Source organism: Phyllostomus discolor, chromosome 6, assembly GCF_004126475.2.
Source record: "Phyllostomus discolor isolate MPI-MPIP mPhyDis1 chromosome 6, mPhyDis1.pri.v3, whole genome shotgun sequence".
Taxonomy (NCBI): Eukaryota; Metazoa; Chordata; class Mammalia; order Chiroptera; family Phyllostomidae; genus Phyllostomus; species Phyllostomus discolor.
The window spans coordinates 126120553-126135026 of NC_040908.2; the positions used below are offsets into that span (position 1 = coordinate 126120553).

Below are 14474 nucleotides of genomic sequence, written 5' to 3' on the forward strand. Positions count from 1 at the left end.
AAGAAGTGGAAGATAAGATATACAACTGTGCTACTTGCTTATCATATATGATTACCAACCTAGAAAACAAACAAAAAATTCAACAAACCAACTGTTAGAAGTTGTAAAGAAATATTACAACTTTTCCATAACAGAGTTCAACCTTAAAAAAATTAAAACAATTTTTATACCTCTCCAGCAGCAATAACCAATTAAAAATGTAATTTTAAAAACTGTGTACATAGCAACAAAAATTATAAAGTATGTAGAAATGAAACATGGGGGTAACAAATAAGCTCTGGTAAAGTAGAAGATAATTTCTTTTATATTTTTTAAACTTTTTTAATTTTAATCATTGTTCAAGCACAGTTTTCTCCCTTTTACTCCCAATCCAGCAGTAGAAGATAATTTCAATAAATGGAGAGATATTTCATCTTTTGGGTCAGTTGATTTTAATGTTATAAAGATATCATTTCTCCTCTAACTGATCTATAAATTTAGGGCTATACCAATAACCATTGCAGTCGGATGTTTAGAGTAACCCAAGAGATTTACGTTTACATTGGACATAGCCTTAGGCAGAGGACAAATAGTTTAGTAAATAGTGTTGGTAAAAATTAGTTTACTACAATGAGAAAAATAAAACTGAGTTCCTACCTAATCTGACACAAGGAGGTAGTCTATAAATGGATTAAGTATTTAAAAGTTACAACAGAGCAATGACATAAGAGAAGAAAACACAGCAGTGTGTCATACTGACTTAGAGTAAAGAAATTCCAAAGCATAATCCATAAGGAAAAATTTGCTGAATTCGATTTCATCAAAATCTGGGATTTGTGTTTAGTGAAAAAATATTAAGAACAAAGTTAAAAGATAGATGAGAAAACAGATAAAATATTTGTTTAATCTGAAACCAACAAGAATTAAGAACTTACTATCAGGTATTTAAAATGAATTCTAAAAAATCAACAAGGAGAGAAAGAATCCCATCCCCTTCAAAAAAAAAAAAAAAAAAAAAAACAGAGCACAGAATATATAAAGGGAATTTATAAAAAAAATAAGGGGGTAAATTTAAAGAGCTACATCAATACAAAGCAATGCTCACGTTCATTAATAAACAAAAGTCTACAAAGTAAACTATGAAAGGGATATTTATTTGCCTGTATTGAACATGCAGAAATTAGAAATTCAGATACAATAAAGTGATGGCAAAACACTACAAAACAGAAGAACATATTTACCTGTGTGATGAGGTAGAGCCATTCTGGGAAGGAATCCAGTATCACTTGGTCATCTTATGCTTATGCATATTCTGTGATGTAACAGTTACTGAGCCAAAAACATTCTCACACAGACTCATTCTTTTAGATATTTCTGGTTTCTTTATTTGTGTTGTTAATGTATTGTGTAATTTGGATATCCCCCTCTGAGAGAGGAAATAAGTGAAAATGCAATGGATGAACACCAAGAACAGGACATGCCACAGCAGTCAGAAGTGACTGGATGTACATGTGGCATCATGAATAATCTTAAAGACTTAGAACTGAGTGAGAAAGTAAGAAACAAAGAGACACATAGTACAATATCACTTATATAAATGGAAGTACATACAAAAACAAAGCAATCCTTTTGTAAAAACAGAATAATGGCATTGCATACATGAGAATGGTTATGAGGTCAATGGGAATCATGTATGGGTATATATTAATCAAGTAACAAATAAAATAAATATATAGATAAATAAACAAGAGAGTGCCTTTGAAACCAGTAATCATGGTAATATGTCATATACTTAGGAATGTAGTTTAATTTAATTCTTCGCATCTGAGAATCAAACAAACAACACGAGGAATTGAGATTGCATGGTATTCATATAGAAATAGAGAATCAGGAAAGGGACAGACAAGAGGACATAAAAATGGACCAAATTTAGTAGGAGTTTATTTTTTTATGTTTTTACATTGATTTAGGGGGGCAACATTGGGTAATAACATTGTATACATTTCAAGTGTACAATTCTATAATACATCATCTGTGTATTCCATTGTGTGCCCACCACCCAAAGTCGAGTCTTCTTTTGTCACCATGTAGTTGACCCCATTTACTCTTTTCATCCTCCCCCAAGCCCCCTGTCCTCTGCTATCCACCACAGAGTTGTCTGTGTCTATGAGTTTTTCCTATTTGTTTTACATCCCATATTGGAGTGAAATCATATGGTTCTTGGCCCTTTTCTTCCTTATTTCATTTCTCATGATACACTCAAGATCCATCCACATTGTTGCAAGTGGCAATATTTCATCTTTTTTATGGCTGAGTGGCATTCCATTGATCATATCTTCCAGATCTTCTTTATCCAATCATCATTTGAAGGACAGTTAAGTTCTTTTTCATGCCCTGGCTATTATAAATAATGCTGCAGTGAACATAGGAGTACATATATCTTTTTACTGTCTTGTATATAATTCTTTGAAAATTCATAGCAAATTATCTCATAAATGGTGCTAAATGACTATTTGGGGGAAAAACTAAGGATACCTATCTCATTCCATCTTATCAAAATGAAATCTAGGTGTATTAGGATGTATCAGGAAAGTCATATATGACAGCAAAACTATGAACATTTTAGAGAAAAAAATGACTTTAAAGCCATTATCTTTCATAATAGAGGCCTTTCAAATATTAATGCAAAAATCAGAAGTCATAAAAGAAAAGACTGATTGATATGCCCGTGTTCAATTATAGATCACATGTGTGACACAAATATCCATAAAGAAAGTCAAGTAGCAAAGTGGAAAAAGACTTCTCTCCAAGGCAAAAGTCAAAGAGCCAATTTCTTCATAGTATTTTAGCGTTTTACAAAGTGGTAAAAGAAGGTCGAACAATCCAATAGAAGAAAATTAGGAAAGGAAACAGACAGTTCTTTCACAGTAAAAGAAATAAAAATGATTAATAAACAAAAATTACGCTCATCCTCAAGTACAGTTAAAGTTTTATGTAATAAATAGTGAAATTGAAGAGTATGGCACCAGTTGTTAGTAAAGGTGTAACTAGGTAGGAACTTTTGTGCAATTTTAAAGGGAGTATAAATTAATGCAACTGACAATGTCTATTGATATTTTAAAGGAATATGCCTTGAGACCCAGCAATTAAGCCTCATAAAACTTACTCATCAAATACATTTGACAAAGACACAAAAACATATGTACAAAGAGTTTTTGTTTTAATGTCTAAAGATTGGAAATAACCCAAATGGCCATTAATATGGATGTGGATAAATAAACCATGGCATATTATCCCACAAAACATAATCTATTTATTTGTATGAGTTAGATTTATATGTGCTGTAAAAACAAAGCTAAACTACAAATAATGTGTGAGCCAAACCACAAAACCAGGGAAACAGTAGAATTCAAGGTAATACCATTTCCTTGATGTGATTGATTGATGTTTTGCTGAACATAAATTGCCACAGGAAATGTGACTGGGGAACCATTAGCTTCAGGGGCTTCCTTGAATCCCACCTGCCTGTGCTACCATCTGACAACTCCATCCTCCCACCATTTTTCTCTTGCATCATTTAGCCTTTACATGATATACATACAACATTTAAATGTAAAACTTGCCTTCAATTTCTTTTCATTATCTTGAGAGAGCCATAGGAGTTTCATTTTCATGTGGCCAAACCAAAGTCTCAATTGAATAGTTTAAGAAGCAAATGGTTTCAGAAATGGTTGTATACAAAGTGGCCTTTGACTGTGAATTATCCACACAAAAGAAAATCTTTGACTTTATGTCCAGTAAAAGTATGCAACTTTAAGATAACACACTCAAAATTCCTGTTGTCCTGTGGATATTAGGACAGTGCTAATCAGATTAAACTTGATCACTTAAGGTTATCACCTTAACAAACATAAACTGAAATGAGAGTGCAACCCTTCAATCAAGTTGCATTACTCAGATACAAAGTTGGCATCCAGAGAATCCAATATATGCTCATTGTCCTTTTTATTTAATCACCATGTGAATGAAAACAAAGTTTGATAACTTGTAAACCTCTGGGAATATACCCACGATGTCATTTGAATGACACTGGTATACAGTTTGAAAGATGTAGAAGCTTTAGTCTGTGATTTCAAATGTAACACTAAGTGCCCTAGGACGTCTCAGAGGATGGAAAGATGATAAAATTGAGGGCTGTTAAATCTCCAAGGCAACCCCTCATTTACATCACTCTCAGCACTGCACCTTCAAATATTCCCATGAAGGAAAATCTGCTGTTCAGAACTGGGATCTAGGAGAATTGCAGTTTGTACCTTGAATCAAATAAGGAGCAAAGGCTTGGGACAAAGTCACACTCCTTGGATGACTCTAGTGTAGGCCTTGACAGCCATTGCTTAGGAGGTAACCTACAGTTGCCACAGTCTTCCAGAGTGGATCTCTGCAGGCTGCAGAAGCCACTCCCTCCCACACTCCATCCTGGATTCCTAAACCAGAGACTCCTCAGCCCCTGTCTACGTGCTCTCTGCCCTCAGGTGAGAGTGGGAAAGCTGCTGCTGAGCCTCAGTGTGCAGGAGTCTGCAGTACTGGCTAGGGGGTTGTGGTGGGGAGTGGGAATGGTGCTAGGAAAGATGAACTTTCTCATTTATTCTCCTACCCATCAACCTTTTCCTTGCTAATCTTTCAAAGACAGCAGGTCTATTTCCACTCTTCTTTAGAAACCCAATCTAAAAACCTATTCCAGACTTTCTCCTTAGGGATGAGGGTGTTCCCAAAGACATCCCACTCTGCCTGACTCTACCTCCCATGCCCTCAGCTATCAGCCCTTCAGTTTGCATCCTTTCCCTCACCTGGCATTTGTTCCCCCATCTCCCATTGAACAGGCAGAGTATCTGAAGGAAACTAGGAACCTTACTTTGAGGAACTCATCAACAGCCTCTTGATTTTGAGCAGGCTCAGCACCTAGGAGATGTGAGGGAACCAGGACTGTATGGGACACTGTTCCAGGAATGCTGGCATTGCCACTTACAACCCCTTCATGAGTAAGAGCAGGTGGAGGAAGAAGGGACCCCATTACATCAGTGCTGTCTTTCTAGTCCAGAGGGGCCACTGACCCCCAACACTGGTGCCACCACACCTACACCCTATTCTGCAATGACCTCCCCATAAAAGCCAGGCATGGTGGGTTCCCATAAACTCAGCCTTGGTCAGTATCCAATGAGCTCAGTATCCAAATACGTGTTCTGTGAATCATTCTGTTATGGTGAAAGATTTGGTGCCCATGAGTGTTCACATATAAGAATATGAAACACTTATGTGAGTAAATCTGTGATGTGTGGATATGAACATGTTTGTGTAAGATATGGTTGTGTAAAGCACGAGGTGTGGATAATAATTCACTTGTATGCAGTTGTGTGTGTCACAGTCATTATGAGGAGACTTCTGGAAAGGCCATATTAGTCACAATGCTGTTAGGGTGCCAGAGGGAGAAAAGATTCATTACCCATGTTTTGGTTTGGGGGAAACAGCCAGACTAACAGATCTCTCCCTGCATCCCCTCTTTGTTCTGCTTTTCTGCTCATCTGTGCCCAGCGTTCTATCCCTACTTTCTTCTAACTATTATTTTGTTTATTCTATTTTAGCCACTCTTACTTTTTTCTTCCTCATCTTCTGCACATTTTAGAGAAACAGGCATCCTGTTGAATTAATTCGTAAATCTGATAGATAAAATCTTTGGAGTGTAAAAGAATGAATAATTATTCCTGGCCTTTCTTGGAATGTAAATGTACAACAGTTCATCTTTTTACCTCCTTTTTCACTCATTTTTTACTCTCCTTTTCTGTCTGGACATTAAATCATCTTCTTCCCCATGCCACATATATACACATGTGTACATAAGCATTCAAATTCTACCTCTGAGAAAATATATTTACTGTGCAGTGTGTACCTGGATTTAAATTACATTCACTGTCCTGACTGGTGTGGCTTGGTTGGTGAGCATCATCCCACAAGGCAAAAGCTTGCCAGTTCTGTCCGAGTCTGGGCACATGCCTGGGCTGTGGTTTGGTTTTCATGATGAGGGTGCAGGTCAAGCCACATATGAGAGGCAACCAATCAGTGTTTCTCTCAAACATCGATGTTTCTTTCTCTGTTTCTCCCAACCTTTCCCTCTCTCTAAAAATAAACCAATAAATTCTTGTTAAAAATTACAAACAGACAATAGGAATCAAAATGTTCTATTTAGCATTAATTAGAACAAGTTGGATAGCAAAAGAGTTAATCATATCCAATTAGGTGTCAGTTTTCAATGAGCCTCTTCTACAGGACTTGACATCAGAAACTCAAAGTTTTCCTTGTTGTTGGTGCCAAACAGGTAAATAGGCATAACTGTCAATGGGAGAAGAAAACCAAACGTTTGTGGCTGAGTTCATCTTCCTCGGCCTTTCCCAGGACTTGCAGACCCAGATCCTGTTGTTTATTCTTTTTCTCATCACTTATCTGTTGACTCTGCTTGGAAACCTGCTTATCATCATTCTCATCTTTGTGGATTCTCGGCTCCACACACCCATGTATTTTTTTCTTAGAAACCTCTCTTTTGCAGATCTTTGCTTCTCTACTAGCATTGTCCCTCAAGTGCTGGTCCACTTCCTGGAAAATAGGAAAACTATTTCTTTCAGAGGGTGTATGGCACAGATCATTGTCTTCCTTCTGGTTGGGTGCACAGAGTGCGCACTGCTGGCAGTGATGTCCTATGACCGGTATGTGGCTGTCTGCAAGCCTCTGCACTACTCTACCATCATGACACAACAGGTATGTTTCCAGCTGGCTGTAGCATCCTGGGCCAGTGGGACAGTAGTGTCTCTGGTGGACACTACCTTTACCTTCCAACTTCCCTATCGAGGGCAGAACATCATAAATCACTACTTTTGTGAACCTCCTGCACTCCTGAAGCTGGCTTCAGCAGACACCTACAGCACAGAAATGGCCATCTTTGCAATGGGTGTGGTCATCCTCCTAGCTCCTGTCTCCCTGATCCTTGTCTCCTACTGGCATATTATCTCCACTGTGATCCAGATGCAGTCTGGGGAGGGCAGGCTCAAGGCTTTCTCTACCTGTGGCTCTCACCTCATTGTTGTTGTCCTTTTCTATGGGTCAGGAATATTCACCTACATGCGGCCAAACTCCAAGACCACTAAAGAGCGGGATAAAATGATATCTGTGTTTTATACAGTGGTGACACCAATGTTGAACCCCATAATTTATAGCCTGAGAAACAAGGATGTCAAAGGGGCTCTCAGGAAACTAACGACAAGAAAGACTTTTTCTCACAGGCAGTGACCTCTGGGTGTCACTTTTGGGGCTATAATAATATCCTTAGAAGAGAAGCAGAACTTCTATAAACAGTTGTGAATTAGGTCACTTCAACAAAGAAAGCATGAGACCCTGCCTGCTGTGGCTCAGTGGATTAAGCCCCAGCCTGCAAAGCAAAGGGTTGCTGTTTCAATTCCCAGTCATGGCACATGCCTGGGTTATGATCCAGGTCCCCTGTGAAGGGTATGCAAGAGGCCACCACACATTGATATTATTGTCCCTCTCTCCACCCTTTCCTCTCTGTCTAAAATAAAATAAATAAAATATTTTTTATAAAAACCTTTTTCAAAAAGCATGAAATTGAAGGACATATTCTAGAAACTGTGAATACTGCACTCTAAGCTAGAAAATGGGGGGGGGGGGGCGGATAAAAGGATGAAAAGGTGGATTATATCCTGAATATGAAAACTGTCTTGTTATCTTGAATGAGTTTATGGTTAATTCATCTAATATGGACATATTTTACTCATAGTACAATGGAATCTAGGAGGTTCAAACTGGATTATCTTGAAATATGAATGCATGCATAATTCTAATATCAAAGATGCTTCAAGCTTGGATATCTCGGTCATACAAATTTATGAATAAACTCTGACTAAAACAGTCAACAAATTTGAAAGAATTTTTAATATGGGGACCATGTACCATAATATTTCATGTTATAAAAAGTACTAGATGTAATAATATTTGATAGTTCATAATGTTCTCTCCTGAAACCTCCAGGAAAAGTTTTTTGTATTATCATCCAAATTTCAAATAATTTTTGAGTATCAAAGTAAAAAATAAATTCAACTGTCTTCTAACCCAACTATATATCTGAGGTTTAAACTACTCCATAATATTTTTTATTGAATAAGTGTCTAGCATTTGCCTAAACAAGAATGATATAGCTCCTTACTCTCTTGGGTTGTTCTCTTTCATATACAGATAGTGTTTTTTTTTTTTTTAATTAAAAATGTGCTCCTTGCCCTGGCTGGCGTAGCTCAGTGGATTCAGCATGGGCTGCAAACCAAAGTGTCACAGGTTCGATTCCGAGTCAGGGTACATGCCTGGGTGGCAGGCCGTGACCCCCAGCAACCGCACATTGATGTTTCTTTCTCTCTTTCTCCCTCCCTTCCCTCTCTAAAAAATAAATAAATAAAATCTTTTTAAAAATGTCCTCCTCCTGGTAGGTGAAATCCAATTTCTATGTATCTTGAACTCACTTTTTCTAGTTTTATTCCTGGAACAATTTTTTTTGAGGAGGAGGGGGCAGGGACATGGGAATCACTGTGTGTTCAGTGCTGCCTGGAGGGAAGGGGATGGCCAGGGCAGGCTTTTTAGAGGTGGATACATTTGAGTTGGATGCTGAGGGAAGAACTGGAGTTAGCTAGGGAAAGAGTTGGGGGAAGAGCATTGCAGGCAGAAGGAACATCAAGAGCAAAGACCCATAAGAGTGAGGAGAGAAGATGAAGCTGGTGTGGCAGGAGATGACAAACTGTGAAGAGTGGAGGAGCTTGGACCTTATCCCAAAGGAAGACGTTAAAAATTTTATGTATTTTTAGAGAGGGGGAAAGGGAGGGGAAAAGAGAAGGAGAGAGACATTGATCAGTTACCTCTCACATGCACCCTGATGGGAGCGAACCCACAACCTAGGCACGTGCCTGACCAGGAAGTGAACCACAGCCTCTGCACTTTTCAGGATGATGCCACTCATGCCACAACAACTGAGCCAATTGGTCAGGCCTGTTGGTTTTTAAATGGTAGGACTAGGAATCTTGGGTCAAGCCTCTTTTTTTAAACTTTGTATAACTTTATTTTTTTACATTTTTTAAGACTGTAGAGAGGGGAAGAGAGGGAGAAAGAGAGTGAGAGAAACATCAATGTGCAGTTCCCTCTCATTATTGGGGACCTGGCCCACAACCCAGGCATGTGCCCTGACTGGGAATCAAACCAACGGCCCTTTGGTTCACAGGCTAGCAGTCAATCCACTGAGCCACACCAGCCAGGGTTCAAAAACTCCCCCATGATTTTTGGGGAAATGCTGTATCAGGATTTAAAAGATGTAAAACTAGAAGGAGGAACTATTAACAATATGCAGATATGTCATTTAATTAATACTATAGCCACCTGGATCCATTTGGCTTCTTGTGGTTATAAAGTACCCTAGAACAATTTTTTAATTAGCATTCTCACCTCATTTTCACCGGGGGCCACATCAGCCTTGCAATTACCTTCAAAGGGCAGAATGTAATTTTAGGACTGTATAAATGTTACTACTCCTTAACTAGGGGCAAGGAGCTTGACACTGCCGCCAGGTAGAAACAAGGTGTCTGTCCAGATAAAACAAGGTGGAGGGCCAGATTTGGCCCTCGGGCCTTGTGTTTGCCACCTCTATTCTAGACCACAACTCATTGAAGTCAGTTCTCATATTTGCCCCATTCTCATGCAACCACCCCTTTTTCCTTTAAAATTCCTTTATCTAGCATAATTTCCATCCCCACTGTCCAAATTCCAAACCCACAGAATCCTGAGCAAAATAAAATAGTTATCATTTTAAGGCACTAGGTTTTGACAGGGTTTGTGATGCAGCAATGGATAACTGCAATGCTGGGAGAATCATGCTCCTAATTATTCCATCAAAATAGATGCTACTGGGCCTTTTTCACATGACCAAAGAAAAGCAGTCTGCTTGAAACTACTACCTCTCACTCTGTGAAGGGAGACAGGGAATAAAGGACCAGAAAGCTTCTAAAGAAAAAATATTTAGTATACATACCCCCAAATCATAATAAATACCATGTGTCAGTCAGGGCTATTAGTTGCAAGTAAGAGAAACTGACTATGCATGATTAAAGCTAAAAGGACAAATATTGGAAAAATGGTAATTCTGGTCCTATAGCCAGAACCACAGACCAAACCATCTCAAAGAACTACTTTTCAACACTAAACGGCGCAAATACCCTGCCAACACCATCAGTGCAGACCCTGCTTCCAGAGCTGCTCATTTCCTGAGCCTGGAAATTGGGATGTTGCTGCTGCTTCTGCCACTGACATAAAAGAAGAAGAAGGAGGAGGAGGAGGAGGAGGAGGGGAAGGAGAAGAAGAAGAAGAAAGAAATTGTCTGATGAAAAACACTGCCTTAGTCAGATGGTCAAGACTAATATCAACAGTGATAAGTCGTGTTGACAGTATATCTCCTTGAGCTGGTATGATAGAAATAGCACTTTCTCAGTGATCTGGCTTCTCCACACTCATAACCTGAACCTAATCATGAGAAAAACATCAGGAAAATTCTAATAGATGAGCTTCTCACAATATATATGACCAGTACTCCTCAAAACTGTAAAGGTCATCAAAAAGAAGTCTGAGAAATTCTCACAGCCTAGAGGAATGTAAGGAGACATGACAATTAAATCTAATCTGGATGGATCACAAAATGGATCATTTAAAAAAAATAATAATAATACAAAAATACAAAAAAATACAAAAAAAATCTGAATAAAGTATGGACTTTAGTTAATAATAAGGTATCAATGTTATTTTCTTAATTATAACAAATGTGCCAAAATAATGTAAGATAAACTCATGAACAAAATAGAACCAGAGGCATGGGTACATGGAACAGACTGACAGCTGTCAGAGGGGAGCAGGGAGAGAGGACAGGATGAGAGAAGGTGAACAGAGTACCCAAAGAACATATATGCATGACCCATAGACACAGAAAGAGTGTGGTGATGGCCAGAGGGAAGGGGGGATAGCTATTGGGTGGAGGTGGGCAAAGAGGGGAGAAATAGGGACATCTGGAATAGTGTCAACAATAAAAATAAAGTTAGAACAAATAATAGGGAAAAGTAAGGAGGTATATGGGAGCTCACTGCACAATAACTTTTCAATTTTTATATATCTGAAATTGCTTTACAAAGTCTATTCTGTAAAACAAATAAGAAACTGTTTGCTTCCTTGACTTTCTCATATTACTACCTCTTAATTTAAAGTCTAGACTGGGCCCATCTAATTGAGTTCGAGTTACATGGTATGCCCTAGCTGCAACAAAGACACAGAAAAAAAGCGGATTTCAGGTAATATTCAAATTCTGTGGAGGGAGGCATACTCTGTGGGGGGTATGTGGGCATACCCCCACATTCACAGAAAACTATAAACATAGAAAGGGTATTCAATGATCAGAAGCCAAACATTGACAAATGTCCATTACATGTAGCCTGTGAAACCAAATTACCCCCACTAATGTCTTAACTACTTCAAAATTCCAGACTGACCAGTGCAATTCACAATCTACACAACACAATATTCTGAGGATGTGTAACACAGAGCTTTAAGTGAAGAGATATAATAGTTAATATATTAAGCTCAACATTAAGACAACCTTCATCCAACTGTGTTTATTCATATACTCCCAATTGCTAGTACAGTATCTGCCACATTCTATTCACAATACAAATTTGCTGAATGAGTATATAAGTGGTTGAGGAAATGTGTTGGCTTAAGTCAGGTCAAATTTCTCTGTGTATGTTTTTTTTTTAAATGCAGACAGATTAGTTAATAAGAAGTGAACCAATAAACCAGAAGAGCTGAATTTCATGGTGATGAATGGGAATGGAGTTTGTAAAAAACAATTCTATGCATCTTAAGGATCTGGTTCTAGGTGGCTTCAGAGACATTTATCTATACGGTAAGAGTCATATTTTTTTAGTGCTTCTCTAGGGATTACAATAAACAGCTTTAAGTTTTTCTGCCCTAGAGTTACTGTGACACCGATTCTGAGTGGAAGAGTTTATTTCCTTTAGCATATTAAAGATGATTTTTCACTGTCTTCTGGGCTCTATTGCTTCTAATGAGAAAAGCCACCGACATTCAAATCATAATAAACCTCAGTTGAGAGGAGGGGCAGAGAGATACCTTATAAAGTTGTGCCATCGCAATAGCTACACCTCCTGTGAGGTGACTGCAACCTGAAAAAGACCCTTGTTCCATGACAGACCACTGTCTAGGATTCAGGGCATCTTTGAAGATACCTGGTCAGAAACTTCAAGTCTACAAGAGGTATGAAAGGAAGGCTGATCATTCTCCCTCCTACTTAGTGCATTTTCCATGTCCCTGCACTCTTAATTGACTCAAGACAAGGTCTGAGCATGTTTAATGGCAATGCTTTCAAGTTAAATTTTTATTTTGCCTAGCTAGTTAAAAATTACTTTTATAAAGACCACTCCCATCACAAACGATTCATGGCACACATCATACCCTCGATCTTAGAAAACATCATTCCACCATTCTGTCATCTCTTACCTCTAAATCTTGTAGCATTGGGAGAGCAGCTATGGGAGAAGTATGAAGTTATCTGAGCTTGCACCTTAGCTGTGCCTAAAGTTCAAAACTTAAAGCTGTTCATAATGTCATCCACCTTCTGTAAAAATAATTAAAACTTAAGCTACATTCATTCCTAAGGCTTTGGTGTTCAGCACTCCCCTGGGTGCAGAAGGTACAATGACAAAGGAATAGATTTGTCCTCATAGTGTTTGCAATTCAATGACATAAACAGGTGCACACATACACAATTATAAAAGTGCTCTAATACACGTAAAACACAAAGTGTTATAGGAGAATTAAAAAATGATTCCTTGGTTTGGCCAAGGGAAGACAAGAAATCTTCACAGAAGAAATGATGTTTCAGCTGAAAATTGCCAGATTAACAGGAAGTTATCCATAATTGCAGCAGGAGGTTTCCAAGAATAGAGAGCCACATGCAGAAGGCAAGGAGGGATGAGAGAACATGACGTGTGCACAGAACAGGAAATATGTTCCTGTGGCCAGAGCATCAGAACCGTGGGGGATTCACAACTGGAAAAATAAGCATATATCAGAGAAAAAAACCCTTATTAAAGTGTTTCTCCTTAATCCCAAGGACAGTAGGAAGTGACTGAAACATGTTAAGCCGGTAACTTAATCAAGGTTGCTCTCAGATTATGCAAAACTCAAAGATGGGCCCTGGCTGGTGTGGCTCAGTGGATTGAGCACCAGCCTGTGAAGCGAAGAGTCACTGGTTTGATACCCAGTCAGGGCACATGCCTGGGTTGCAGGCCAGGTCCCCCAATGGGGGTTGTGTGAGAGGCAACCACACACTAATGTTTCTCTCCCTCTATTTCTCACTCCCTTCCCCTCTAAAAATAAATAAAAATAAAATATTTTTTTTAAAAACTCAAAGATTGTCTGAAAGGAACCAACTGCAATCAAGTGCCTAAATATTTTGAGCCAGAGAAAATAAAAGCCAGAATCTGTAATCAGTGTGGTAGGGATGGGAAGGGGACTCTGAATCAGTGTTCAGAAGGAAAAGTAATCAAGTCTGGGAGATGAGTTAAAGGATTTTCATCCTGATTCCTGGGCTATATACTGGGTATTGTCATTTTCTGCAATGGGGTAGATAAAAGGAGAAGGCTTGGGGTGGAGGAAGATGATGGGGATAATTTATAACTCCCTACTGTTTAAATCTGTTTATAGTCTATGAGGCTGTATTGTTGATGCATGTAGTCTTTGTGTCTAAATTCCTTATGCATAGAGCTCAGTATGTTCCTACATTCTGTTTATACAGTTATTTCCCTGATTTTCTTCATTATTAATCCATTCATTCAACAAAAATTTACTGGACATCTACCTGCTAGGAACTGGAATGAAAAGTTGAATAACATAACTTCTTCTCTCAAGGAACATACCGTCTTGACTATGAGATGGACACATAAGTTATTGATTATTCTAAAATGAAGACTGTGAAAGTGGTATTTCATGTCTCCAGTGTTAATAATATCTTGAAACTTCCTGCTCTTCTCAAGAAAGTGTCTTACTCTTTGCTCTTGTACTGTCACCCAATGATGACCTCTCCCCACGCTCAGACTTGGTCCAGTTTTCAGAGAGTGGGTGGAATTGTTCTCTGGTGGTGAATACCATGACTTGGAGTCACATGGCTCTGGACTCATACTCCCGACACCAACACTTGCTGGCAGCCTATACTTAGAAAAACTGCTAATTTGTCTCTTCCTTCTGTTCTTGGCTGTAAAGTGGGACTAATAAAAGTTTCTATTATCTTTAGGCTGTTGTCAGACCAACAGCATAACAAATGTAAAACATTCATATTA

The 14474-nt window shown here is 38.5% G+C and overlaps 1 protein-coding gene across 2 annotated transcripts; it reads left to right on the forward strand.

Moving 5' to 3' along the window:
• Window positions 1-4407: 4407 nt before the first annotated feature.
• LOC114500520 (olfactory receptor 2D3) lies at window positions 4408-7363 on the forward strand. Of its 2 annotated transcripts, none has more exons than XM_028517227.2 (2): window positions 4408-4511; window positions 6350-7363. In XM_028517227.2, the coding sequence occupies exon 2, from the start codon at window positions 6370-6372 to the stop codon at window positions 7312-7314; it is 945 nt and encodes a 314-aa protein (XP_028373028.1). In that variant the 5' UTR covers window positions 4408-4511; window positions 6350-6369; the 3' UTR covers window positions 7315-7363. The 2 variants fall into 2 exon arrangements, with proteins under 2 accessions (XP_028373028.1, XP_035884829.1); XM_036028936.1 differs by lacking the exon at window positions 4408-4511 and adding an exon at window positions 5073-5292.
• The last annotated feature ends 7111 nt before the right edge of the window (window positions 7364-14474 follow it).